A 27,251-nucleotide genomic window follows, 5' to 3' on the forward strand; every position below is an offset into this window, starting at 1 on the left:
AAATTCCTGGTGACCCTAATTTTAAATAATCCAGTCCAACCTTTAAAAAAATGCCATTTCTCCCCCTTACACATCACAACCTAAAACATGCCTGCACCTGAATTTGGCCTTGTCCTCCTTTCAGAGTTTTCAGGAAAGCTGAAGATTTCTCTGGAATTGGAGATGACAAACTCCCTGGCCCTAATAAAAATGCCATCCCTAATCCACTGAGCTGGGAAGCTGCTCTTCTACAGCTGTGGCTGCTACTCCATACATGAAGTTACTACTCTACAACAGAGCTGCTACTCTATACAACCAGTTGCAAAGAGGCTACTCTACTAGCCCCAGGACTTGTCCATTAGCCCTTTGGCTACCTGATTAGCCTCCAGACTATTCCACCAGCTATTATGCTATCATAAACTACTTGTTCAAATAAAATTCTTTTCTTACCAATTGAATGGAATTTGAGTCTTTCATTCTTGGGCTGATATTATTCTACAAAGTTGGGTGTTTCACCCACAAGAACTCTCCTCTACTATCTCTGACCCAGTGATACTGGCCTCCTGGATGATTCTTGGTCAAGACCTTCCATCTTTTAACTCCCCATTTCCCTTAGTTGTCTCCACTGCTTGTAATATGTCCTCTATGCTCACCTTGACCTCTTGGATTCAGTCTTCTCAGGCAGCCTCTCACTTTCTGACAAGTTTCTCCTGGTCCCTAAAACTCTTTGAGCTTTCCTTTCTGAGGGTCCTAGATCCCATCCTTCCTCAGGCCTCCAAATTCTGCCCCAGAGCTTGGATTCTACCTGGGCCATTACCACTTTCCCTATCTCTTCAACACCTACCTCTTTCCCTCCTTCATGCTCAGGACTCAGACTCTCCTACTGAGCAGATAGATATCCACAAACTCTGGGTGGCTGACCAATCTGAAAGTAGAAGTCCCTGTCGTTTGAGGTGCTGACAGCAAATATGTCTTGGGAAAACATTCTATAGGGTACCATTTATAAGGATGAATCTAAATTTGATGGAACTATCTTAAAATAAATTATAATATAGTAGCACTTCAATTCATATCTGTTTTCCTATTAGGTTAAATATATTTGACCTTATATGTGTGAGTGTGAAACCTCCTACCCCCTTTTATGATTATAATAGTATTAGCCTTTATGATTATTTTTATAATGCAATCATTAGTTTTGAGTTCATAGTCAAATAATATAGTTTGCTTTATAAAAATTATAAACATTAGCTAAGAATTATAGTTTGGGGTTTTATCAAATCTTATTTACATCCTGACCTTAAGCCTGTAACCCAGGAGCTTCCATAAATCCTACCACACCCCTCTTGGGTATATAACATGACGGTAAGACAAAAAGAGGAAGGATAGTTTTGTTTGCAGAACAAGATAAGTCACACAGGAGGTGGAAGGCTACTCATTTTCACATATCAGTTAACCAAAAATGCTGACTCCTAATATTCTACCACAATCATCAATGAAAACACCAAGACCCTGACTGAGAATTGTGGCTACCACCCAGAGTGATCTTTTTTTACACTTACCAGATTAATCAGCACTTGTGTCATTAATTAAGAAGATGCCCATGTGAAATATTTTGCATCCATTCTATTTTCATTGTGACTGTATTTTCTGTCACTGAATCATCAGATTTCAGGCTCAGGGGTCTCTGCTCTTGATCTATACCAGGGTCTGGCTTTACTGGGAGTCTGGCCTCCTACCAACAAACCTATTCAGCTTGACGTTCTGTTATGGTGTAAATTTTCACCATATGTAGCACAGATAATGCAAAATAGGCTTAAGATGTGACATGTAAATGATAGGTTTAGAAATTGTAGAAGTAAGCGTAATTGTATCTATTATGTTACACTGGTCTCAGTGCACTCAGTTCAGAGTGTCAAGCTGATAGATGCATGGTGATTTTCTATGTAAGATAATTATTTTGATAATGCATTCAACTGAATAGAAGTCATTGGAATATCAATAGTTTTATTTCATATTTGAAAGTCACAATATCATGTTATCTTTTAATTTTTGCTTAATAGGGATTTTTTGGAAAACCTTATATATGAAATTATGCTGAATATAAATGATTTCTATAGAGCAGACATTATTTCCTTCCTAAATTAACTCCTCTTTAGATCTAGATACCATGAAATGATGAATTAAGGCATTCGAGAATGGGGTTAGAATTTTTAAAAACTGAAGTATTTAATTGGACACATAGTTGTAAAACAAACGATAACTTTGTTTCCACTTTTAATCTTGGTTGCATTAGTTTTGTTTTTACAAACAGTTTTGAACTTAATGTAATAAAAATGACCTATTTTACACCTAATGTTATCCATTTCTTATTTGGTCATAAATTCTTCCCATATCAATAAATCGATCTGAAAAGTAAACTATTCCACACTCCCTTAATTTGCTTATAGGTTCACATGTTAGGTCTAAATCATATGCCCATTTGGACTAAATCTGAGGAGAGCTTATGACATACTAGAGTGAATTGTCTGATTTTGAACAAGGTGAGAGCTCAGTGTGAATGTCTGTGGTTTCTGTGATGGATATAAGGGAAAATTAGGAGACTGTCTCTAAATTAATTATATTTAACCTAAAGTAGTAGGGGGAAAAGATGTAAAGACAGGAGAGAGATATACTTTCTTCACTGCTCCATTTAGCTTGCTCTTCTGTGGATACACTAGCCATGCTCACAGGGAAGTTCAGCCATCAACAAAACTGAAAGAGAAGAGGTTGGATACCCACTTTTGCCTCAGTTTATCAAATATTTTCTCCACTCACTAACTCTCACATATCTTGTCTCAGGAGGCAACCGTAGCTATTTTGCCTGGGCCAACCTGTGGGGTAGTCCAGGGGGCAGTGCAAGGGACATCACCCTGTGCTCATCTCATGATTTCTCCACTCTATTGCTGCCTTTTTTCCTGCTGCCATTCTATTCTCGCTCAATGGCTTCCATCATGCAATCCTCACCTTTTTGTCAACTTTAGGCTCACACCAGGTATGCTATGTAATTAGACTATGTTACCCTAAAAACCTACAATTCCCAGCACCCCACTCTCTTTCTATCATTATGTGCTGACATAGACAGGATATAAATTTAGTGTAGGCTCACCTTTCATTCGCTTCTTTTCCTGTGAGGGGAGCTATGAACTTAGGGATTTTTGAGCAGGTAGAAAGACTTAGTCAAATGGTTCTATTTTGTTAGATAATAGACTTTATAAAAATAGAATAATTCAAGTATTATATATTAACTTAAATCTTACATTTATGACAACCACACAAGTGAAGTTCAGAACCATTAATTCTCTGATTAGTTTGAAAAGAAACCATGTTTCTCCTGCCATGGCCTTGCACTGATTCCCCCAACTCGGGGACTTCAGAGTTCTCCTGAGATGCTGCTACTGTAGATCCTGCCTCCCTCCCTTACTGCCTGGAGTCCTGTTCCTTCTGCAGCTGCTGCCATTGCTGCTGCTGCCAATCTGGGAATACTTGGAGTCACTCTCCAGAAGATGGGAAAGTATAAATAACTCTTTCCCTTACATTAACAGCAGCTGGATAGCCATTGCTTGATGTGACCTGGTAAGCCAGGTATGTGTGTGTTTTTTTAAGCAAAAATTAGCCTCTAACCCTCCTGACTTCTTTCACTTGGAGGAAGCAACCCAGGTCCTCCAATAATATTCTACCTCCAACTTAAAATTCCAGAGCACTGGAGGAAGTGATTTCAGTTCAGCCTTTTGTTATTAGGAAGTATTGATAATTGAGCTGAAATTAACAAAGTTTAGCTCTATTTTGCTCCCCAAAGTCTGATCTTTCCTTTATCTGAGCTCCCATGTGGGTCTCAAGCATGGTAGCAGCTTAAACTTTTCTTTGGCCTCCAGCCACATGTCCTGAAAGCAGCTTTGTAGAAGCACCTGGCCTCTGGCATTTTACCCCTAGAGGGGAGGGGAAGGAAGGTTACTCTTCCAAACGACAGACAGGAAATAGAATTGCAAGCATTGCCCACTCTATGAAAGAATGTTGCATTACCTGTCTCAAACAGCTTCTATTCCTGGGTACAATGGTCCTAGCAATTAGTTTGAATAAACCTGAGATTCAGGGGGGATATTAATCTCCCTACACCACCTTGCCATTTTGGCCTGCCCAGTCTACAACACATCCAAAATGAGATTCCTCCACACTATGCTCAGTGCAGAATTCTCTGGTCCTCCCAACTTTTGGGACAAAAATCCACATTTGACAAAAACTGCTGAGAAAATTGGAAAACAGTATGGGAGAGATAATGTTTAGATCAACATCTCACACTCTACACCAAGATAAACTCAGAATGGGTGAACGACATGAATGTAAAGAAGGAAAAACTAAGTAAATTAGGTGAACACAGAATAGTATACTTGTCAGATCTTTGGGAAAGGAAAGATTTTAAGACCAAGCAAAAATTAGAAAAAATTACAAAATGCAAAATAAATAATTTTGAGTACATTAAAAAGGTTTTGTACAAAGAAAACCAACATAATTAAAATTAGAAGGGAAGCAACAAATTGGGAAACAGTCTTCATAACAAAAACCTCTGACAAAGGTCTAATCTTTCAAATTAAAGAGGAACTAAATCAATTGTACAAAAAAATAAAGCCATTCCTAAATTGATAAATGGGCAAGGGACATGAATAAGCAGTTTTCAGATAAAGACATCAAAAGTATTAGTAAGCACATAAAAATATTCTAAATCTCTTATAATCAGAGAAATGCAAATCAAAAAAACTGAGGTATCACTTCACACCTAGTTGACTGGCTAACATGAAAGCAAAGGAAAGTATGTTGGAGGGGATGTGGCAAAATTGAGACATTAATGCATTGCTGGTGGCAGTGTGAATTGATCCAACCATTCTGGAAGGAATTTGGAACTATGTCCAAAGAGTGCTAAAAGACTGCTGCCCTTTGATCCAGTCATAGCACTGATGGGCTTGTACCCCAAAGAAATAATAAGGAAAAAGATTTATACAACAATATTCTTATCCGAGCTGTTTGTGGTGGCAAAAAAAACCTGGAAAATGAGGGGATGCCCTCCAATTGGGGAATGATTGAGCAAATTGTGGTATATACTGGTGATGGAATACTATTGTGCTCAAAGGAATAATAAACTGGAGGAATTCCAAGGAATTGATGCAGAGTGAAAAGAGCAGAACCAGGAGATCATTGTACATAGAGACTGATACATTGTGGTAAAATCAAATGTAAAGGACTTCTCTGCTAGTAGCAATGCAGTGATCCAGAACTATCAGAAGAGACATATGAGAAAGAACACTATCCACAATCAGAGGAAGAACTGTGAGAAAAGAAATATAGAAGAAAAACAACTGATTGATCACATTGATTGATGGGATATGATTGGGAAAGTAGACTAAATGATCACCCTAGTGAAAATATTAAGAATATGAAAATGGGTCTTGATCAATGACACATGTTAAACCTAGTGGAATTGTGCGTCAGATACGGGAAGAGGGTGAGGGGAAGGGAAGGGAAAGAACATGAGTCTTGTAACCATGGAAAAATATTCTAAATAATTTAATTTTGTTTAAATTAAATTATAATTAAAAACTAAAAACAAAATGAAGACTTGGATCAAAAAAAAAAAAGAATTCTCCCTCACTTTGGGAGATCCCAGAGGTGTTACCAAAGGAATCTAGATGGATGATGATACTGGGGAGGGGAAGGAACCTTAAAGAGTCTGGAGGTGAATTTTCAGCTTTTCCGACTCCGTTGCTAACTGTATCAATTCATTCCCCTCCAAATAGTGAAGAAGTATGCAGCTACTGGAGTTGAAGAAAAGAACCCTTGAATTTGATACCTATGACCTATTACATATATTTGCTGATTGTTTTAAAATTTGTAAGATTTGGGGGCAACTGGGTAGCTCAGTGAATTGAGAGCCAGGCCTAGAGATGGGAGGTCCTAGGTTCAAATCTGGCCTCAGACACTTCCCAGCTGTGTGTTTTTGGGCAAGTCACTTAACCTCCAGTGCCTAGCCCTTACCACTCTCCTGACGTGGAACCAATACACAGTATTGATTCGAAGATGGAAGGAAAGTGTTTTAAAAAAATGTACAAGATGTTAATTAATGTCCAATACTTCAATGATCATGGTTTTCTAAAGTTTATTCTCTAAAATAGAACCATGTGACTAAGTTTTTCTACCTGCTCAAAAATCCTGGTGTTCTCAGCTGCCCTCACAGGAAGAGAAGAGAGCAAGAGGTAGGGCTCTACCAAATTTTTATACTGTCTATGTCAGCACATAATGCCAGGAAGAGTGGGATACTGGGAATCATAAGTTTTTAGGGTAACAGCTTTTTAATTACACAATGCTGCTCCAGCAAGGGGGGGGGGAGGGTAAATTTCCTTTACACAATAGCAATATTGGAGCTGCGTGTAAACATCTTTCCATATAGGTTTTGTTAAGGTTCCTCCCCAGTATAGATTCTCTGATGCACAGCAAGATTAGAGATCTGGTTGAATGTCTTTCCATAATGCTCACATTCATAAGGTTTCTTCCCAGTGTGGATTCTCTGATGCACAGCAAGATTAGAGCTCTGGCTGAATGTCTTTCCACAACGCTTGCATTCATAAGGTTTCTCCCCAGTGTGGATTCTCTGATGTATAACAAGACTATCTCTCTGACTGAATGCCTTTCCATATTGGTTGCATTCATAAGGTTTCTCCCCAGTGTGGATTTTCTGATGTACAGCAAGACTAGAACTCATACTGAATGTCTTTCTACATTGGTTGCATTCTTATGGTTTCTCCCCAGTGTGCATTCTCTGATGGTCAGAAAGACTAGAGCTCCAACTGAATGTCTTTCCACACTGCTTACATTCATAAGGTTTCTCCCCAGTATGGATTCTCTGATGTACAGCAAGATTGTCCCTCCGACTAAATGTCTTTCTACATTGGTTGCATTCATAAAGTTTCTCCCCAGTGTGGATTCTCTGATGTATAACAAGCTCAGAGTTCAGATTGAATGTCTTTCTACATTGCATACATTCATAAGGTTTCTCTCCAGTATGGATTCTCTGGTGTATAACAAGCTTAGAGCTCAGACTGAATGTCTTTCCACATTGCTTACATTCATAAGGTTTCTCCCCAGTGTGCATTATCTGATGGTAAGCAAGATTGGAGCTCCGAGTGAATGTCTTTCCACACTGCTTGCATTCATAAGGTTTCTCCCCAGTATGGGTTCTCTGATGTACAGCAAGATTGTCCCTCCGACAGAATGTCTTTCTACATTGGTTGCATTCATAAGGTTTCTCTCCAATGTGGATTCTCTGGTGTATAACAAGCTTAGAGCTCAGACTGAATGTCTTTCCACATTGCTTGCATTCATATGGTTTCTCCCCAGTGTGCATTCTCTGATGGTAAACAAGCCTGGAGCACTGATTGAATGTCTTTCCACACTGCTTGCATTCATAAGGTTTCTCCCCAGTATGGATTCTCTGATGTACAGCAAGATTGTCCTTCCGACTGAATGTCTTTCTACATTGGTTGCATTCATAAGGTTTCTCCCCAATGTGGATTCTCTGATGTATAACAAGATTGTCCCTCCGATTGAATGTCTTTCCACATTGTTTGCATTCATATGGTTTCTCACCAGTGTGGATTTTCTGATGTACAGCAAGACGGGAGTTATTTGTGAATGTCTTTCCACATTGGTTGCATTCATAAGGTTTCTCCCCAGTGTGGATTCTCTGATGTACAGCAAGATGGGAGTTATTTGTGAATGTCTTTCCACATTGGTTGCATTCATAAGGTTTCTCTCCAGGGTGGATCCTTTGATGTCCAGCAAGGCTGGCCCTGTGCATAAAAATCTTTTGGGACTGATTAGTTTCACTAGATTTTTCCTCAGTGTGTGTTCTTTGATGTTCAATACGAGATGAATGTTGAGGTGCAACAAAGAATTTTTTGAAAGCAAAGTTATCGGGACCATCACTCATGAATCTTTGTACATCCATTTCTTCCACAGAAGGGCTCATTTCTGTTGGATTCACCTTCATTTCAGGTCTGGTCTCTCCTTCTAAAAGAAACAAATAGTAAAACATACATATAGAGCTACATATACACATATATAACTATCTCCTTTCTTCCTCAACTGTCAGAACATAAACCTCTTTATATCCTATTTCCTCAGATAAGAAGACTTCTAATTTAAAATGGGCACAATCCATTCTTAAAATGTCATTATCTCAAAGCTAAAGAATAATTTAAATAACAGAGAGCCTCCCATATGATATCATTGGCTCTTCATAATAAATCTGGGATTTTGGGCAGGTTAACTTTATTACATTCCTAACTCAGAGCATGACCTCAGAAAGGCTGGATGAGTGACTTGACCTGAAATCCTGGCAGCTGAGACCAAATCTTGAGGCTGGGCATCTTCTATCCATAGCACTAGACAATTCACTTCCAATCTTTTAAATTTCACTTTCATTGTTTATACAGTCAATCCTCTCTTCCTAGGTATGACACCACTGGGTGCACGAATATTTCTATTATTTCATCATCTAGCTTCTCTGTAAGCATTATTTAATTCCCTTCATGATTGCTTTCCACCTTATTTTTTTGTTCCAGTGTCTGAGATCAGATGAAACAATTCAGCACTCTTTTTTCAAATTTATCCAAGGCATAAAAGATTTTGCTCTGTTCCATACTTGAGAGCAGCCATTACTTTTCTTTAAATGCCTCTTTTCCCTAAAATAAAACCCTTCAACTAATACAATTGAAACAAAAACATGGCATTGCCAATGTTTAAAATTACGTCTCATACAGTAAGTTGAGTCAATGATCCTTTTGTAAGGAAATGGACAAAAAAGCTCGTACAATTCTCTTCCTATTCCCCACCTTATATACATACTGTCGTTTTCATATTCTTCTGAAAAATCACCAATACAGGTGGTGGTGAATGCTCAAAGTACCTCAGAAACTTGCTAGGATTTTTAGCCCTGGACAAATCACAGGAGTTCTGTTGGTCTCAGGCTCCTCAACTATAACATGGACATAATATCAAGTGACTGCTAGGGTTCCTATGAGGATTTAACAAGATAATATATTCATAAAATATATGACACATACTAGGGGCCATATGCAAATTATTTATTTTTATCATTAGAATTTGGATTTTCATCTTTGATTGCTTTTCTCCTTAAACTGTCATTTTTTTCACTCCACTAGTTCCTGATTTCCCTGTTGAATTAAATGAATTAAATGCATTTCCATTCCCCAACACTCCTTTCTCCCTGGATCATCTCAGATTCAGGATCTGTTGCTCTTTCTAAACCACCTCCATGTCTGGGTTCTAGATTGTGAGCTCCAGACAGTCCAGACTGGTCCAGAGATTATGTCAGGCCCAACCTCTACCAGGATCTTTGCATTCTGGTCACTCTCCTGTAAGGTAAATGCATGCTCTGGCCTCAGCCATGTTTCTGTCTCTTGCCTTTATTTCTCAGCAGTCAACAGCAACTCTGTAGGAACCTGAGCAGATCCAATCCTGAAGATCCCAGAGGCTTCTCTCTGGGACAAAGACTGAGCCCCAGAGACCAGGAAAGGGCTTAAGCTGATGATTTAGGCAAGCTTAGCCTTGGATTGTTTCCAAGGAAGGCAACAGTCTTCACTCTTGCTCATGTGCTCCAGGTCAATGGAGAGAAGGAAAATCAGGAAAACAACTTCCTGGCTCCTCTCTACATTGAGGTTCCCTGGCCTCAGCTGGGTCCTCACCATAGCAAGGCAATCCTGTGACACCTCCCTCATGGATTCCCTTTGCCATTCACCACTGCAGTCTTCCAAATATTTCCCTGGCCTCATATTTCACTGAACAAAAGCTGGACCTCTCTGCAGAGCTCTCTTATCCTCCACATCTCAGCTGCTTCCTTTTCTTCTCTGGCCTCAGGATCAGAGGAAAAGTTGATTCTTCTAGCTAAAGAAAATCCCTTTCCATGGGCAAAGAAGCCCATCCCAACCCATGCCTCATTTAAGCCTGTCTATTCCTCCCAGCAGGGCCCCCATTGTTCCTTCATCTTCAGCCTTTCCCACACTAAGGAGCTAATGACTCTCTTCCTCTGAGAACCAATAAACCTTTTCTCCTCAATGCTTTAAACATTCTCACTTGACCTCTTCCTACCCATGAGATACTGTCCAACATCTGTCCTTAGGTTCAGGACTAAACTGCTAGGCATGGCCATTTGCAGTGAGTTATGCTGGTGCCTCTTCCTCGTTTTCTCTGCTATACTTTCCCTCAGAGTCCTCAGTCTGGCTCTCCTGAAGCCCCAGGTCACCTACCCCCATTAAACCCCTCTAGTGCTCCTTCCCTTCAGTCTTCCCTCTTGTGATTGGCTGCCCTGGAGCTGGGATGTAGAGGGTTTCTACAGAATTGTCAGCATGCTGCTCTCTGCTCCAGCAGAGGGTGAGTTTCAGGAGGGCAGGGGATGTCCACTGCAGACCTTTAGGTCCCCCATAACTTAGCCCAGGACCCAGCACAGAGCAAGCCCTCATACATGTTTCTGGATACTAAAGAGCTCAGAGGGGATAAGCTCGGCTCTTCTGGCACCCGCAAGAGACTTCCAGGCCCTTCAGTCCCAAACACTGACTTCTTAGAGGATCACAGACTGATCCTCTGAAGGGAGCTGATAGGAAATAGAGTCCAACAGCCTTATCATACAGATGGGGAAATTGCTGCCCAGGGGTTCAGTAACTTACCCAGGGAGCCCTGCTAAAACCTCTGAAAAAGAATTCCAAGTCAGGTCCTCTTGTCCCCACATGTAGCTCTGGCTTCACCAGAGCACACAGAAGCCTCTGGGTACCCCAGCTCTCCCACACCTCTTTCCCCCTCCCTCACCTGGGCAGCAGTTCCTCAGAACTTCTTGCTCCAACATCCATAGGGCATTCCTCTGCTCCAAAGAAGAGAGCAGGTCTTCTGGGGGAGCTAGAAGCCCTGGGCATGGGGGATCAGTCAGGAAGGAAAATGGGAGAGAAGCTCTTTACTGAGTTCTCTTGAGGGAAAGGTGGGGGAGTCCAATGACTCCTCTCAGAGACTCTTTCCATGGGGTTCCCACAGGAGTCTGCCCTCACCCCTCAGTGTCTGTAATGCAGGAACCCAAGTTAGGAAATGCCTGTTACCCTGCTGGGAGACCTCAATTGAGTAACAGCCCCCCCCCTCCCCCAATCCACATCCTGTATTGGTCCATTCTGGCAGAAACTCCTAAATGACTAAACTGAGTGGGTCCCAAAGGTTAGTGTTCTGGGTCAGTCTGAAGCTTTAGACACAGGAACCTCAAGGGAACAGCTTCTGTGCCATCACTCTGCCTGCACACCTCCCTCCCTTACACCTCTCTGAGCCTCATGGACTCTTCTCTTCAGGAACTCTGCCTCCTCTCCTGGGGAACTTAACAATCCTCATCGGGCCCAATGTTATCTCTCAGCCAGTCCATTCATTCTGATAATCACAAAGGAGGGTAAGCAAAGTCTGCAGTAGTCCTGGAGGAGAGTCTCCCCAGCATTTAGGGTGGGAAGAGGAGGGGGGAGAAGGTCAGAGAACCAATATGGAACCTGAACATTTGGTTCTGGGGCATTTTCTTTGGAGAAGGCTAGACTCAGTTCATAGTTTTCCATTATCTGGAAATGAGAGGCAGCTAGAAGGGGAGTGGGCCAGGGAGAGATCTTAGAAGCAGGAAGGCCCAGTTTACATGTGGCCATAAACCACTCTTAAGTGGGTGCCTCAGAACAAGCCACTTAATCGAATCTATTTCCTCATCTGTAAAAAAATGGGTATAATTGTGTCACTGAATTAGGAAAATGAAGGTGAGGAAGAAGTGCCATAAGTGACATTACAGAGAAAACCCTCAGCAGAGCCCTGGGCCAAGAACAGGTCGTTATAGACACTTTCTCCCTTCCCTCCCTCCCTTATTGGCTCTGCTGGAGGTTTAGGACAATAGGAAGATGAAAGTCAAACCTGTTCTCCTGGGGAAACCTAGTTCATGCTGGTTAAAAGAGAAAAAGATCCCCAATAGTGGATCCACCCCAGAGAGGAAAACCCTCCTGAACAGTCTTCCCAGATGGATTTGGGGGATGCAATTCCGGGCCAGGGAGAGGCAAGATAGAATCAGCTCTGAGATTACTTCCACATCTGAGATTCTCCAACACGAATTTAATCTCAGACTTCAGGAACACCAAAGAGAACCCCCCAAGGTCCCATTACACAATGCAAAGTTCTTTTACAGGAGAACCAGGCAGCAGGAGGGCCCTGGCTCTGGGATGGCATACCAGCCCTTGTCCCTTCCTCATGACTGAAAACTGCTCCCAACCCTGCCTGCTTCTGGGGGCAATATTCCCTTGGATGGCCAACTCGGGCAGCAGGGAGAGGGCTCCTTACCCACTGAGAGCAGGTTCCTGGCATTCTCCAGCATCACCTCCTTGTAGAGCTTCTTCTGAGAAGGGGACAAGAGGTGCCATTCCTCCCGGGTGAAGTCCACAGCCACATCCTTGAACCTCAACGCCTCCTAGAGAAGCCCGAGTCAGAGCACAGAGGGCTGAAAGCTACATCACTATGAAGAGCCCATGTCTAGCCAATTACAGGAAGAAACTGACCCAAAGGTCCCACCCTTCATCAGTGTCAGAGCCAGCACTTGAAACTGAGTCTATAAGAGCCAAATGGAGGCTTGAGAAAAGCAGCTCTAAGGAAGTCAAGGAGTTCTAGTGTGTAAAGGGAAATCTCTAGGGGACCTTGTTAAAATTAATTGTGGTTGGACTCTGAATATTTATATAGGTGGTTGCCAGGGTTTTAATTTCTAAATCCTAAAATGAATTATTAAAGTAAATGGAATTTATGGGAATTTATTTACAATAGTGGGAAGATATTAAGGAAGAAAGAAAAGGGGAGAGAGAGAGATAGACCTCTGGCTTCCTCTGATACTGTTAGGGTCCAAGAATAGATCACCCAAAGGAGCACGCAAGGACAATGTAAATCAGGCAAAGGGAAGTTTATTACTAGCGCGCTAGGGGTAACTCAGCCAGGTGAGTTCCCCTGAAGAAGAGTCTGACTAGTGTTTATATAGGGTATGATCATGGTTAAGTTACATGAAAGAGCATTCTGTTAATAAAGTTAATCAAGTTAACATAATGGTGAATGAAATCAGGCAGACAGGCAAAGACATGAAGGGGAAGTGACTACATGACTACTAGTATACTTCAGGGGTCCTGTAATGTCTGGGACCTTGCCCAGAACATTCTGTTGAGGGACATTCTGTTGTCTCTTACAGAGTGAGGGTTAGTTGATTTTTACCACATAACAATACCAGTTAGAAATTCTAAGGCCCAGCCAGGGGAAAAAAGTCTCAAGACAATGGGCCTTTCCTGGATAAGTCAGCCTTTCATTCACCAATGGTGACTGTCTGAAAGGAAAGCAGTCTGAGGTCTCCTGCACCTCAGTTCCTCCAGTCCAACTCTGAGTCAGAGATCTCCTCCTTTCCCTTTTGTGGTCCTCTTTTTAAAGATCTTTTTCTCTTGTGTCACCTCCCCTAAATTTCATATCTACCAATCACAGCAGATGCTCTGCTCTAGGACTGCCCAGGAGGTAATTAGTTGATTCTAATTCGTTACCCACAATCACACAGACCTTTCACCTCACGATTAAGTGGGAGATTTAAGTGGGAGATTTATATCCTCGGAGATCAGATCTAACATGGGCAGACCATCCCACTCAACTTCAAGTACTGTACATACATTTCTGGGGATTAAATCAACAAATAGAGAATTACAATTCAATCTTCACCATCAAGGAAGAGCTAAGTACCTTCACTGTTACAATCAGAGGAGAGCTAAATCCAATCTTCACAACCTCAGTTGCATCCTGGATCCCCAGGGCCCCAGAGGTGGGGTGTAGGTGTCACAGAGTCACTTTCTGTTACCCTGTTGCTGTGTCCCAGGGAAGCCAGCAGTCAGTGTGAGTCACCAACATGCCAGAGCCCAAGCTACGGAGAGGGGAGCTGGGGAATGTAAAAGGCAGGTGAGGGAAGGAGAGGAGGCTTTTGTATCTCCTCCCAGAACTAACTGGCTCTCCAGGCTGGGAGTTTCTCTCAGAGCTTTCTTGATCCCTTGATCTCTGGCAAGCCCAGCCTGAGCAAGCTGAATGGAGAATAAGATCCAGAAAGGCTGAGACCTCTCTCTCTTTCTGCCTCTCTCAAATTCTCTCTTTACTAATAAATGCTCATCAATCTGGTAATAAGCCCCCAGATCAATTTTTACTTATAATACTATGGAAGGCACAAGAAAGGAGCGAATGTGTTCCAGAGGGCTTGGGGATTCAGGATGCAGCCCACACTGACCTATCCTCAGAAAAGGCTGAGTTCATCTCGGATCATTTACTTATTGATCCTATTTACCAGTAACTGCTTTTGTCTGGTAACTGCCTGAGTTGGGGTTCTCTGACTCCTGACTCAGTTCCACATTCAGCCAGTCTAAAATAGGTGAAGGGCAGAATCCAGCTCTTGGGCACTTTATCACTGTTCTTGCCTCATTTAAAGGCATTAGCTGACCTTGGAAGATTTAGACGAGCCCCAGGAAGTCAGGTCTTGTCTTTCTACATCCCTGACCCATCTCAAAGATGTCTGATTTGCTGCCCCAAGTCAGAGTCCTGGACTTGCACTGGAATCACACAAGAATTTCTTCTTGGTCCGAGGAGAGGAGGGCTGGGGCATTGCTGGCCCCTTATTATTGATTATTCCAATCAGTCACAGTATCCCTGATTTTCCCAGGTCTATAACCAATGGAGACCATCTATCTTATGATAGACATCACTTACCCTGTATATTCTTTGTTCTAGTCTCCCCCAAACGTATCAAAGAGATCTAGCCTTCTGCTTAGGGTTTGGAGTATTAACAGAGGCAAGCCCCTGACTCCTTCTATTGACAGGCAGCAGTCCCCTGCTTCTCTTCCTTGAAGAGCTGCCTCAGGTTACCCTTTGGTTAAATTTCACTCCCAACACCTGAAAATGTGAGCTCCACAATGTTGGACAGAACAGTAGATGTTCACTAATGTAGAGAGTCTACAGTATTTTCAGGAAGAGACCCTGAAGTGAAGAGATCGTTTGCTTCTTGAATACCCCAAGCAGCAGAAATGCAAGAAGAGCAATAACTGAAGCCAACAGTAGCAGCAGCAGAACATCAGAGAGAGCAGAGAGAGGCTTCTTTTAAAAACTACAGACAAGGAGAAAGGGAGTAGGAGGAAACCTGGGAGGGCTAAAGGTGAAGACAGAGGGGATCATGGGAAGAGTCATGTGGTGTCCCATCTGCTCCAGGAGGATACTTCTTGTGTTGGACTGCAGGACCACAGGGGAGAATAGGAGGCAGATACAGAGAAGACGGGGACACAACCAGGGGATCTCAAGGACCAGAAACTTTCATTTCTATTCCCTCTACATTCAGCACCTGTTCTGCACTTCTGGGGATTCCCCAAGAGGCAAAAGACAGTTCTTGCCCTCCAGGAGCTCACAGTCCAGTGGGAGGAAGAGAACACACAGACACATGTATACAAAGCCGAGCTCTGTCTAGGAGAAATAGGGAAGAATGGAAAGAATGAAGGCACCGTAAGAGGGACAAATGGAGGTATACTGTAGAAAGTTTTTAGTCTTTAGATGGGACTTACAGGAAGTTTAATGGGGGTCAGTGATCTGAAATGTGGAGGGAAAATATTCCAGACATGAGGTAAAGCCATTGAAAATACTGGAACTAGACACAGCTAGATCACAGGGTGGATAGAGTGCCAGATCTGAAATCAGGAAGACTTGGGTTCAAATGTGAACTCAAGTCACTTCCTAGCAGTATGATCCTGGGTAAGTCACTTAATTCTGACTGCCTAGCCCTCATCACTCATCTGTCTTAGAACTGATCCTGAGATGGAAGGTCAGGGTTAAAAAACCCCCCAACATTTTCCATTTTGGGGTAGTTAGGTGACTATGAATAAAGAATTAGAACTAGAGACTGGATTCAAATATGACCTCTGACACTTTCTACCTATCTGACCCTGGGTAAGTCATTTCCCCCCAATTGCCTACCTCTTAGACATCTTCTGCCTTGCAACAGATGCTTACCATCAATTCTAAGACAGAAAGTAAAGGATTTTTTTTTTAAAGTCTGCAGCTGAAGGAATTCAGGAGGCCAGGTTCCCTAGATCCAAGAATACAGATTGGGGAGTGATGAATAAGAAGACAGGAAAGAGGGCTTTGAATACAAATAGAATGTTTTCTTTTTGATCCTGGAGGGAATGGGGAGCCACTGGGGTTCATGGAGGAGGGAGTGACAGGATTAGAACTGAGCTGTAGGAAAATCACTCTGGTGGGAGAATGGAGGAGACCTTGGAGTGGGGAGAGCCTTGTGAGAGACACCCTGAGCAGCAGGCTGTCTTCATAGTCCAGGAAGGAGGCAGTGACACAGGGCAGAAGGGGGTATATTGGAGAAATGCTGCAAAGGTGCAACTGACAGGTCCTGAAGCCATATTGGATATGTGGGTAAGGGACAGTGAGGAGTCAAGGGGGGCTCCTTGGTTTTGAGCCTGAGGGAAGAGGAGGATACAGCTATAGAGAAGGTGGGGGTTTTGTTTAGGTGAGAGAACAATGTGTTTGGGATATAGAGCTCAAGGTGTCTCCTGGTTACCTAGTGTGAAATCCCTGTAAGGAGATTTGAGATGAAAGACTGGAGGTCAGCGCAGAAATTGGGGCAGAAAATGGAGATCTGAGACTTATCAGCAGAGAGATGGTGCTTGCATCCCTGGTAGCTAAAGAGATCACCAAGTAAAGAAGTCCAGGGAGAGAAGAATAGAGAGCCAAAGACAGAGCTGGAAGAACTCCCTACCCTAACCCTAGTATTACAAGATCTAGAGGAGCCAGCAGAGAAGACAGATAATCACAGGTCAGAGAAATGGGAGCTAAACCAGGAGAGAGAGAGCTGTGTCCTAAAACTCTAGAGATAAGAATATCAAGCAGGAGAGAGTGGGCCAAAAGCACCAAAGGCTGTAGATAGGACAGAGAGACGGAGGACTGAGGGGATGGTCTCTATCTTCTCAGAAAGAGAAGAGCATACAGGGGACAAGGTATGGAGGAGAAGGCAAAGCTTAAGGTGGAGAAAGGATGTAGGCCCTACCTTGAAGGGGGTTCCACTGATGAATGTTTTCATGGGTAAAGAGAGATGAGGGCTCACACTGAGGGCAGAAAGACTTGTTGCCTGCAGTCTACTTGTCCTGAGGTGGGGAGGCTGCAACTTGTAGTAGGGTTGGGGGTATTCATTGTGACACTTGGAGCATTGAGATAGCTTTGACCCAGGGACAAGATTTGAAGGCAAATGTAGAAGAAAATAAAGAGGTTAACTATAACAAGTGAAAGATGAAATATCTGAGGAATCAAAGCTCTGCACTTCTGAGCACATCAATTTATTAAAGCAATGTATACCGACTGCCTAACCAATAAGAACCAGGCCCTTTCCTGGGCATAGGGCTGGACATTGAAATTGGGGTGGAGGGGTGGGAAGGAGACTTATCTACCTAAAAGAATTGAATTAAATAAGACTCATGAATGCAAAGGAAACAATCCAGTGTTGGGTCATCTGCTTTCTAACTGGAGAAAAGATTAGGGACTTGCCAAGTCGGGATAGGGAAGAGGGACAGAAAAGGGGTCCTTCTTCCCAATATCTGTAAGCAATCAAAAGAACAAAGAAGCAATAACTGATGGATCAATATGGACCCAGTTTGCAGATAATACCCCCTGAATGCTTGAGACATACAATTAGGAGAAAACTCCTTCCATCAGTCTCAGAATCTTACTGTATTTCTGGTCAACCTAAGCTCAGACCTTAGCTGACAGTCTCTAAACAACAGGTACAGGAGGTCCAGTTTCCCAGCCAGTCAGGAAGTGTTGCAAAGGATTAGCTTTTCAAAAAGCAAGATGCAATGACAGGGCAATGACAGGGTCAACATTCCAAGGCACTGAGAAGCTGAGAGGCAGTTGAGACTGGCAGTTGGCTCTGGGAAGAAGACTGAGAGGCAGTGGAGTTGTGTTTCTCTGAAGGGAAAAGACTTTGAAGCTGCCAGGAAATTGGACCATCTTGAAGGAGTGGTGGAGTGAGTGATTACCTCACACTGGTGGACAGTGTGTGTATTAATCTTTATCCCCTCCTGAATCCTGTGAGGACCTGCAGAGCTGCTCTTCATCCTGAGACTTCTGATTGACCCAAAAGGACTCCAGCATGTGAGATAAACTTTGGTCCTTGTCCCTGTTGCTACCCAAACCCCCTAACCTTAACTACTAATTTAGGCTTTAGTATACTTATAGTAATTTATAAGGGGTTTTATTCTCTGTTTGGGATAAGAGTTAGTTATTCCCTGATGCTTACTCCCTTCCCTTTTTTTAGCTAAGTAAACCTTTTATTCATATATATAGTTTGAACCCTTCTTTTAACCCTCCCCATAACAGAAGAGGTTCAAACAATGTAACATGGCTTTCTCCCAATTGAATACATTTTCCTCACCAGACAGAATCTGGATGAGGCACACAACTGAATGGAAGGGAACTGAGCCAGCTCAAGCACTGAGTCACAAGATGGAATCAGCTCAGTAGATGGCATAAGGCTGGCTTGTCCCAGCCTCTTCACACACCCTATAGGAAAGGCTGAGACCATGCTTTATGGGAATACTGAGAAGAGACATTTTCTGGAAACAGCAGCCATGTCAGCTTTAGCATCTCTTCTCAGAGAGGGGGAGCTCCACACTTCAGTATCCATAAGTTTCTCTAGTGAAACCTCACAGAAGTGGCTTCAGATTGAACAGAATTCTTAGAGTATCAAATGCAAAAATATATTCCAGGAGAAAAAAATGTAGTTTTGCCCCTCATGCCATGAGGAAAAGGGTATCTGACAGAGCTGGATAAAATCAAAACAAATTTATTTGGTCAAAACAAAAGATCAATCATATTAAGGAAAATGATGAAAAGAAGCCAGGATAACGGGGGAACAGCACTGCCAGAGCTCAGACCAGATCATAAGTCAGCACTCCTAAACTTGGGGTACTGGTAAGATAAGGAGATAAAGCAATGGAATAGATTAAAGAAAATACCTCTTGTCAAGTGGCAAACAAGCAATTTGGGAGAAAAATTCCTTATTTGGTAAAAACTGCTAAGAAAATTGGAATGCAGCCTGGAAGGAAATGAAGCTCAGAGCATAAGCCTACACCATACTCTACTAGACATGGTTTAAGGAAATGTGAGCTAAATATTAAAGATCACACTATAAGAAGGTAGGAGAGAGACAACTCATATACATCTCACAGCTACAGGAGAAATAGAATATTATTTTATTTTCTCCCCAATTTCATGTAAAAACAATTTCTAACATTCATTTAAAAAAAAAATTAAGTTCCAAATTCTCTCCCTCCCTCCATTCCCCCTCCCTGAGAGCAAGCAGTCTGATCTAGACTTTATCATGTAAAATCATGTAAAATCTTTTTCCTTATTAGTCATTTTGCGGAAGAAATCTCAAACCAAAGCAAATGAAAGTAAGGAAAAAAAGGAAAACATGTTATGGCCTGAATTCAGAGTCCATCAATTCTTTTTCTGGAAGCAGATGGTTTTTCTCATCATGGTACTTTAGGATTGTCTTACAACACTGAATTGCTAAGAAAAGCTGAGTCATTCATAGCTTCTGACCACACAAAGTTGCTGTTATCCTCTAAAATGTTCTGCTTCTACTCATACTTTGCATCAGTTCATGGAAGTCTTCCCAGGTTTCTCTGAAAATCTTGCCTGTTATTCCTCATAACCCAAGAGGGCTACACTATAATCATACACCACAACTTGTTCGTCCATTCCCCAACTAATGAATGTCTCTCCATTTCCAATTCTCTGCTACCACAAAAAGCTCTGCTATATAAATATCTTTGTACAAATACGTTCTTTCCTCCTGTTGGGGGCTCTCTCTGGGATATATGCCTAGATCAAAGGGTAAGCACAGTTTGAAAGCCTTTTGGGCAAAGTTCCAAATGGCCCCCCAAATGGTCAATCAAAGGATGACAACAGTGCATGAGTGTCCCAGCTTTCACACATCTCTGAAGTGATCATTTTCTTTTTCTGGAACAATGGCCAAATTGACAAGCATGAGAAGTGCCTCAGAGGTGTTTCCAATGCAGTTCAAGGCCACAAATGCTTAGCTGAACTGGAGATAGCGGCAATTACCAAAACAATTGAAAAGTTTGATTACTTAAAACAGAAAAACTTCTGCACAGAACCTTAACCTTTGTTTGCCTCAGTTTCCTCAACTGTGAAATGATGAGAATAAAATCTTTTACCCCAGAGCATTATTACGCAAATTGATGAAAGCAGATTTTTAGGAGAACATAAAGCACTCCAGTCTGTCTGTATCCCATTCTTTGCCTTTGAGCCGGATGCCTTTCTGAGAGCCCAGGATGTCTCCCTCAGGACCTCCCTAACCCTATTTGCAAAGAAAACTCCCAGGCCTTCCAGAAACTCACCCCTTTCTCTCCAGCCTGTCCAACAAGGGAAGCACTAGACCAGTGAGGAATTCAACTGAACAGAGAGGGAATGTACCCAGCTGCTGGCTCTGGTACAAACAGCTCTGCTCAAGAACACTCGGAGCTCTTCTTTTGAGAAAAGGCCCCATTTCTGTGTTAGGGTCCTTCCTGGGCTCACCCCAAACTCCTCATTCTCTCTGGGTCAGGGAGCTCAGCAACAGAAGGCCAGTGGGGGAGGTCACACTCTGGAGTGGATATAAAAATATAGGGGAGCTCTCTGGGGCATCCCCAGCGGCCTGATTCTGGCTGTCACCGGCGAGGAACCTGACCATTCCTACAACAAGATCCACTGGCATATACCAACCTTCCAGCCTCTTCCCCTCCCCTTACACCTCCCTTCTCCTCCTCTGCCCCAGGGACACTGGCCTCCTGGTTTATTCTTGGCCAAGACCTCCCGTGGTCTGATTCTGGGACTTTCCAGAGCCTGTCTGTCTTCCTGCAGGGAATGTTGTCCCTCCAGTCTCTGGCCTCTGAGCTTCCTTCGAGTCCCAGCTGAATTTCCCCCTCAGGAACCAATGACCTTCCCAGAACCATTAGAGCCTTCCCTCCTACAATGCCTCCCTCCATCCTGCCTACCCAAAGCTTGTTTGGACACGGCTGCTGAAGGGTATCCTCGGTCAGACTGTGTGTGTGTTGGGGGAGGGGGTGGGCCTGGAGGGCAGCCAATGGTTTTCCTTCTCTTTGTGCTGAGCAGTGCCTAACACACCAGAGTTGTTCCTCCAGACTGGCTGATTTGGCTAAGAAGTGGGAGAGAGGAAGGAGCTGGAGTGAGCTGGGAAGACTCCAAGACTTTGTTGAGGCAGAAGCTAGTGAGCAGCACCAGGGACAAAGTTTTCTTTGAGGATGGCACAGACCAGAGGACACCCTCCAGCTCTGATGCAGACCAGACTCAAGAGGGAACAGGTTAAAAGAAGCAGAGGAAGAGGGTGTGAGTGTTGCCAGGCAAGCAGAGAGAGCAAAGACACCATCCTTAGACAGAGAAGGAGTCAGGAGATATCCTCAATGCTCACTTGTGCACAGGGAGAAATCTGATATGGGAGGCAGCACCTGTGGGGAGCTCTTGGGGTCTGAGCTGCCCAAGGCCAAGGAATCACTCCCCAAGCCAAGAAGAGAGTCGGGAAGTGCTGTTCCTCCTGCCTGGGATGTGGGTACTGTAGGGGCCAGAATGTAAGGGGTTAATATAAAAGGTTGGACTGGATTTTTTAAGAATAGGGTCACCAGGCATTTAATCAATTCCAAAATTATTTTTTTAAGCAATTTATTTATAAAATGGAGGGAAAGTGTGAAAGTAGAGAAATGTGAAGGAAGGCAGAGTAAGAAATCTAGCTTAACAAGTTAGACTATAGCTCAAGCCCTAGCTTTACCCCAGCAGGGCTCCAGAAGCCCCAGCTGGAGGGCCTAAGGGTCAATTAACAAAGGTTTTAGTTAAGAGGCCTCCTCCCCAACAAGGGGTCCCTCCAGAGTCTAGCACCTCCAGGAAAGCCAGGGAAGGGAGTCAGCCTTTTCACTCACTCACATGGCAGTTCTAAGGGAAAACAGAAGCAGTCCAAGGTCCTCAGCCAGAGCTCCTCCAAGGTCAAGTTGAAGGCAAAAATCCTCTTCACAGGAAGTTCTTGGCATTTTAAAGACCATTCCTTTTTGTTACTTCCTGTGAATTCCTTCCATTTTACTTGTACCAATTACACCTAAAGCTTTGCTTAGGACTGGCCAGAGAGCAGTAAGTCGATTCTTATTTGTCACCCACTATTGCACATGTGAGTCACAGACCTCCCCCATTCAAGGATAAGTGAGGTGTATACGCTTCTGGGGATTAAATCTAAAAATGGGCAGGGGAGAGTTAATACCATCTTCTGTGGAGATAATTTTAGGGTTGTGACTTAAAATCTAAATTAATTGGTCACCAGGGAAAAAATCCCAAATGAAATACCCAAGTCAGTCTGGAAATTTATGGTAATTTTAATTAATATAGACGGAGGGATTTTAAGGGAAAAGAGGGAAGAGGGAATAGGATTTCTCCCACCTGGCCTGTGCCTGGGGGAGTTCAAGATCTCCTCACTAGGTCTCTGAAGGAGATTAGAGGCTTCTAAGAGGATAAAGTTTAGAAAGTAAAGGAGGAAAAACTCAGCCAGAAACTCACCACCAAACCGGACAATAGCTGTAGCCATGCCAAGATGCCGTAAGGCCCAGCAGGCTGCCACCAGCCACCTATCCACCGCCAAAGGTCCCGGAGAGAGGAAGTGACATGAAATATATAGACCTTTTTCTCTTGTGTCCCCTCCTCTAAAATTTCACGTCTACTAATCACATTAGAAGCTTTTCTCCAGGACTGCCCATTCTTTAGTTCTCATCTTCTTTGATTAGATTATATCTTTTGAGTTACTTAACACTTCTTTGTTAAGTTCACCTTTTGTTAGTTACTTAACCTTTTTTGTGATTAATTTACCTTTTATAGTTACTTAACACCTTTTTGTAGTAAGATCTAAAAACATACTTAGCTTAAAGTTCTAGTTTCACGTTAAAGTAAGAACTAAGAACCTTCATTGTTCAATCAGATTACAACTTTATCTTCACCATAAAGTAAGATCTACATAGGGTGGAGTAATTTAAAGTTCACACTTCACAGTACAGAAATGGCCAAGCAGGAAGGAGGAAGCAGCTTCCCAGCCCATCTTGTGTCAGAGCCATGTAAAGGCCTCCTTGGCTGATGGGGCTCCCATCTGGGGCTGGAATGTACTTACCTGGGCTGGGAGTCTGTCCCGCTCAAAGGGCATCCCTGGGACTCCAGGATCCCTATAGAGGCAGCAATGCAACTCCAATGAGTCCATGTGGTGAAGAGCCTCCATTTTTTCCCAGCCTTGTCTCTATAAGGGTTTAAATGAGGAGTTTTGACAAGAGAGCAACTTTTAACAATTTAAGTTTTAACGAGAATGTGGTAGAGTTGTAAATTAATATTATCCCTTTAAGCCAGAGAAAAGAATACTTTTAGGTGCTCTTAACAATTAACAATTTAGTTTAATTAAAAAAGAGATAGGAAAAGAATATAGGAAAAGAGAGAAATATAAGAAAGAAGTAGAGAAATAAAATTTCCTAATGTCTATACTAGTTATCCTGTAACTAGTTATATTGATAACCTAAAACTGCCTATATCTATCTATAACTGCCTATAATGACTGCTAATAAAAACCACCCCACAAAGTTCCAGCCCAATCAAAATCAATCAAAATCAAAATTCAATCAGTGTTTAATCTAATCCCCATCAGGACTGTCAATAAAAACTAGCCAACTTCCAAAAAGTTCAGGAAAGAAAAAAAAAAGCTAATAGCCCAGCCCCCACCAAACTTCCAGAAGGGGCACCTCTTTAATTGGTGGTCAGTGAGAGGAGCACTGTATGTGGCAGTGCTGAAAAAGCCCAAAGAGTTGCTCTCTTACAGTACTACTTCCAGTGACATAATCCTTTCCATGGGGCCTTGTTCTGAGAGTAATTGAAGGAGAAGGAGGCACCTTGCAAAGGATTATGTGGCTGCACAATGGAAGATGTCAGCATGGTGAGTGGGGGATCTGGGGGAGGGGATTCCGTTGCCTGTGATGGGTCTGTGCAAGGTGTGACAGGCCCATCATAGCCAGGGCTGCTGCCTCCACTATCCCAGACAGCGGTGCACAGATTTGTTCATAGATTTTTTTTTATAGTCCAGCCCTCCAACGGCCTGAGGGACAGTGAACTGACCTCCCTGTGTAAAAAGTTTGGGAACCCTTGCTCTAAAGGCTAAAGTCAAAAAGCCCTCTCAGTGAGCTCAGGCCCATCATATTCCCTGACTGCAGGGCCTTCCTGGGCTCTCTTCCTCCTTCAGGTCAGTCTGCATTCAGCCCCTGAGGTGCCTTTCCTAAGGCTCAGGCTCCACACACATCAAATCCCCCATGATGCTTTTTGGCACTGCCAGTTCTAATGGCCCCATCCCCCCTCCCTGCCACACCCTCTGCCTTGGGACACATCAGGCTCCTAGGGGGTCCAGGAACAGCACCTCCAGCTTCTAGCTAGAAGCACCTTCTCTCGATGTCCCCCATCAGAGGTTGAGAGGCTCTTCTTCCCTAGCTCTGATCACTGCCCTCCCAGCATTCCTACAGTCCTAACACCAATCTCGCCTCCTCCAGGAAGCCCTCCAGAACTCCTCTTCACTTTCCGCCCTCTGTCTGGTCAGTATTGCCTGTTTAGTCAGAATAGAGTGCTTGGGGTGACTGAAGGCTGCCCAAGTGGTGGGAGAAAGGGGGGAGGTGGAGCAGGAGTTTGCGGGACTGGGGCTCAGAGGCTGGAAGGCAGGACTCCTGGGCCCTTCTGCATCCAGTGTACCCCCCCCCCCTCTTCCTGGACACCCCCTTCGGGCAGGACGTTTTAGCTGGAAAGAAGATTCCCAAGAGGATGCCAGAGGTCACAGCCAACCCATCAGACACCAGAGCAAGTCTTATGGATACATAGTACCCTGCAGGAAATTCGCACCCCGGCGCTGCCCGTCTAGCTCTAGAGTCCCAGGACATGAGGGAGGGGAGAGGCTCCCGGCTTTGGGGAGATCCAGGAATTGGGCCCAAGGAGGCACAGGTGGGAGGTGGTCTGCACCCGAGGGACTCGTAAAAGCGAGAATTTGAACTCGGTAATAATGCTCTCTGCCTACCGCCCTCCCTCCTCCCTCAGCAAGAGCCAGGCTCCTCTACCTCTGGCTCCTCCCCACTCGCCCCCCCTTTCCTGCTGTTCCCCACCATCACTTAATCCTTACCGATGCTTGAGGTGCTGGGCGCAGGAAGTTCCATTGCCAGCTAAGAAGCCTAGGCGGGAACATGTTTGGAAATGGAGGGGTGTGGGAGAATTGGGTATATAACCTTAACTTCCAGTTTCCCGAAGGCCTCTGCGCTGCCCGTTCCGGGCTAGATTGCCCCGCCCTGCCCCATGAGGTTGGCCTTCCCCCTCTCCCCACCTCCTGAGCCTCTCATTCCCGCCCCCCAGCCCTCCCCTTAATGCCTCCTGATCCACTGTGGGCCTGCCCCGCCTCCCTCCCCGCCCCTCCACTGGGGCTCAGAGTTTAGGCAATGTGGTCTCTGTGGTTTCGGGATTAAAAAAAAAAAAAGTCTCAGGGCTTCTGGCATACCGAGTTTCAGACTCTTCTGGTACTTAAGACTGCACGGGGGCCGTAGTGAGATTCTCTTCCCCCCTTCCGCCCTGATAGCAAAGAAATGGGGGCGGGCTGGGCATTCTATACTTCGTGCGGAAGGAGCTGTCCAGCAGAGGACTGGCTCTAGGCTGGCCAGGCTCTACTCAGCCTCCGGCTTGGAGACCAAAGAAGGGCCTGTGTCTTCTGCATGAAGTTTCGAGCGAGATCGGAGAGGAAGTCTAGTAACTGGAGAGCTCCTGTGCCTAGGAACAGGAGGCTGCTGTCTTTGGAAATGGAGAGAGGCTCTGCTGGCTTTGGTGCTGCCCCCTTGCCTTGGATCAAGCTCGTAGGGAGCACCTTTAGGATGTGGAAGTCTAGCTGAGGGGATGTCCTGGATCTCGGGGATACCGGCCTTTACCGAGGGGGCGCATGCGCGGGCCACCCTTGCGGCCACTCCCCATTCTCGAGAGAATCCCCAAAGTGGCTTACAGAGCCCCGCAATGGGCCTCGAGCGGAATGGAGGTCTCCCTGCAGTTAGGGGAAGCCCTTGAGCCTTTGTCAATGTACTGGAAGGGAGTCTGAGAGCTCCTCAAGACTCGAGACCTGGGGACAGTTTCACTATATTAACCAGGAGCAGCAACTGGGGAGCTCCCGGAGGGCAGGGGATGTCCAACGCAGTACTATGTGTACCTTGTAACTTATAGCCCAGGATCTGGCACAGAGTGAGGCCTCCTACATGTTTCTGGGTACTAAAAGAACCCCGAGGGATTAAGCTCAGCCCTTCTGGCACCTGCAGGAGACTTCTAGGCCCTTCAGTCTGTTTTAATAATTATATTAACTGGGTGAGAAGGAGGGTAGTAATACAAAAGAAAACATAAAAAAAAATATTGATTTTATTACCAGGAAGGGTTTGGGAATAGAAGGAGTGAAAGAGTAACTTCTAACATTTATCCCAGATATTGATCCCCCTAATACCTATCCTAAATCTAAATAGCCAAGCTTCTTAAAGTTAAGTCCAACAGAGTAACAGAATCTCACACACAAGAGTCCTTGATGAATCAGGAATCCCAATTGAGGTTCACAGATGCTTCCAACAGGGTCTTTCACCAGTCAGGCTGTCCAGCAGGCTGACTAGATATACTCTCTCACCCCAGCTGAAATCCTCAAAGTCCAATTGTTAATGGATGATCAGGATCTTTTCACCCACACAACTTACTCCTCCTGCAACATGAGTGTATGTCAGTTGGGAAAAAAACCCTCTTCTACTGCCTGGAACCCTGACCCGGTAGTCTCATGAGATTCTAAGTCCTGTCAATCATTTGCAATTGCTACCTTTCCTTGATACAAGTCCCAAGCACTGACTTCATAGAGGGACATGGAGTCCCTCTGGGACATTTCCTACCAGTTCCCTCATAGGGAGGGAACTGGTAGGAAATGGAGTCCAACAGCCCGATCTTACAGCTGGTGAAACTAAGGCTCTGCTGGCAACCAAACAGCG

The 27,251-nt window shown here is 44.0% G+C and overlaps 1 protein-coding gene across 1 annotated transcript; it reads right to left on the bottom strand.

The window, feature by feature from the left end:
* Positions 1-2,180: 2,180 nt before the first annotated feature.
* LOC130458456 (zinc finger protein 883-like) lies at positions 2,181-25,525 on the bottom strand. The gene is made up of 4 exons (XM_056824218.1): positions 25,382-25,525; positions 23,354-23,476; positions 12,421-12,547; positions 2,181-8,073 (listed from the first exon to the last, which is right to left on the bottom strand). Exons 1-4 carry the CDS (start codon positions 25,442-25,444, stop codon positions 6,797-6,799), a joined length of 1,590 nt encoding a protein of 529 aa, XP_056680196.1. The 5' UTR covers positions 25,445-25,525; the 3' UTR covers positions 2,181-6,796.
* Positions 25,526-27,251: the final 1,726 nt, after the last annotated feature.

The sequence above is a fragment of the Monodelphis domestica genome, chromosome 3, assembly GCF_027887165.1.
Source record: "Monodelphis domestica isolate mMonDom1 chromosome 3, mMonDom1.pri, whole genome shotgun sequence".
NCBI lineage: Eukaryota > Metazoa > Chordata > Mammalia > Didelphimorphia > Didelphidae > Monodelphis > Monodelphis domestica.

What these genes read in the sequence shown, in the direction of transcription:
- LOC130458456 (XM_056824218.1), bottom strand. Translation starts at nt 25,444, where the DNA reads ATGTTCCCGCCTAGGCTTCTTAGCTGGCAATGGAACTTCCTGCGCCCA. An exon ending in GCCCAGCACCTCAAGCATCG is followed by an intron (nt 23,477 to 25,381) that starts GTAAGGATTAAG and finishes AAACCCTTATAG; the next exon opens with AGACAAGGCTGGGAAAAAAT. An exon ending in CAGGAACCTGCTCTCAGTGG is followed by an intron (nt 8,074 to 12,420) that starts GTAAGGAGCCCT and finishes TGTTTCTTTTAG; the next exon opens with AAGGAGAGACCAGACCTGAA.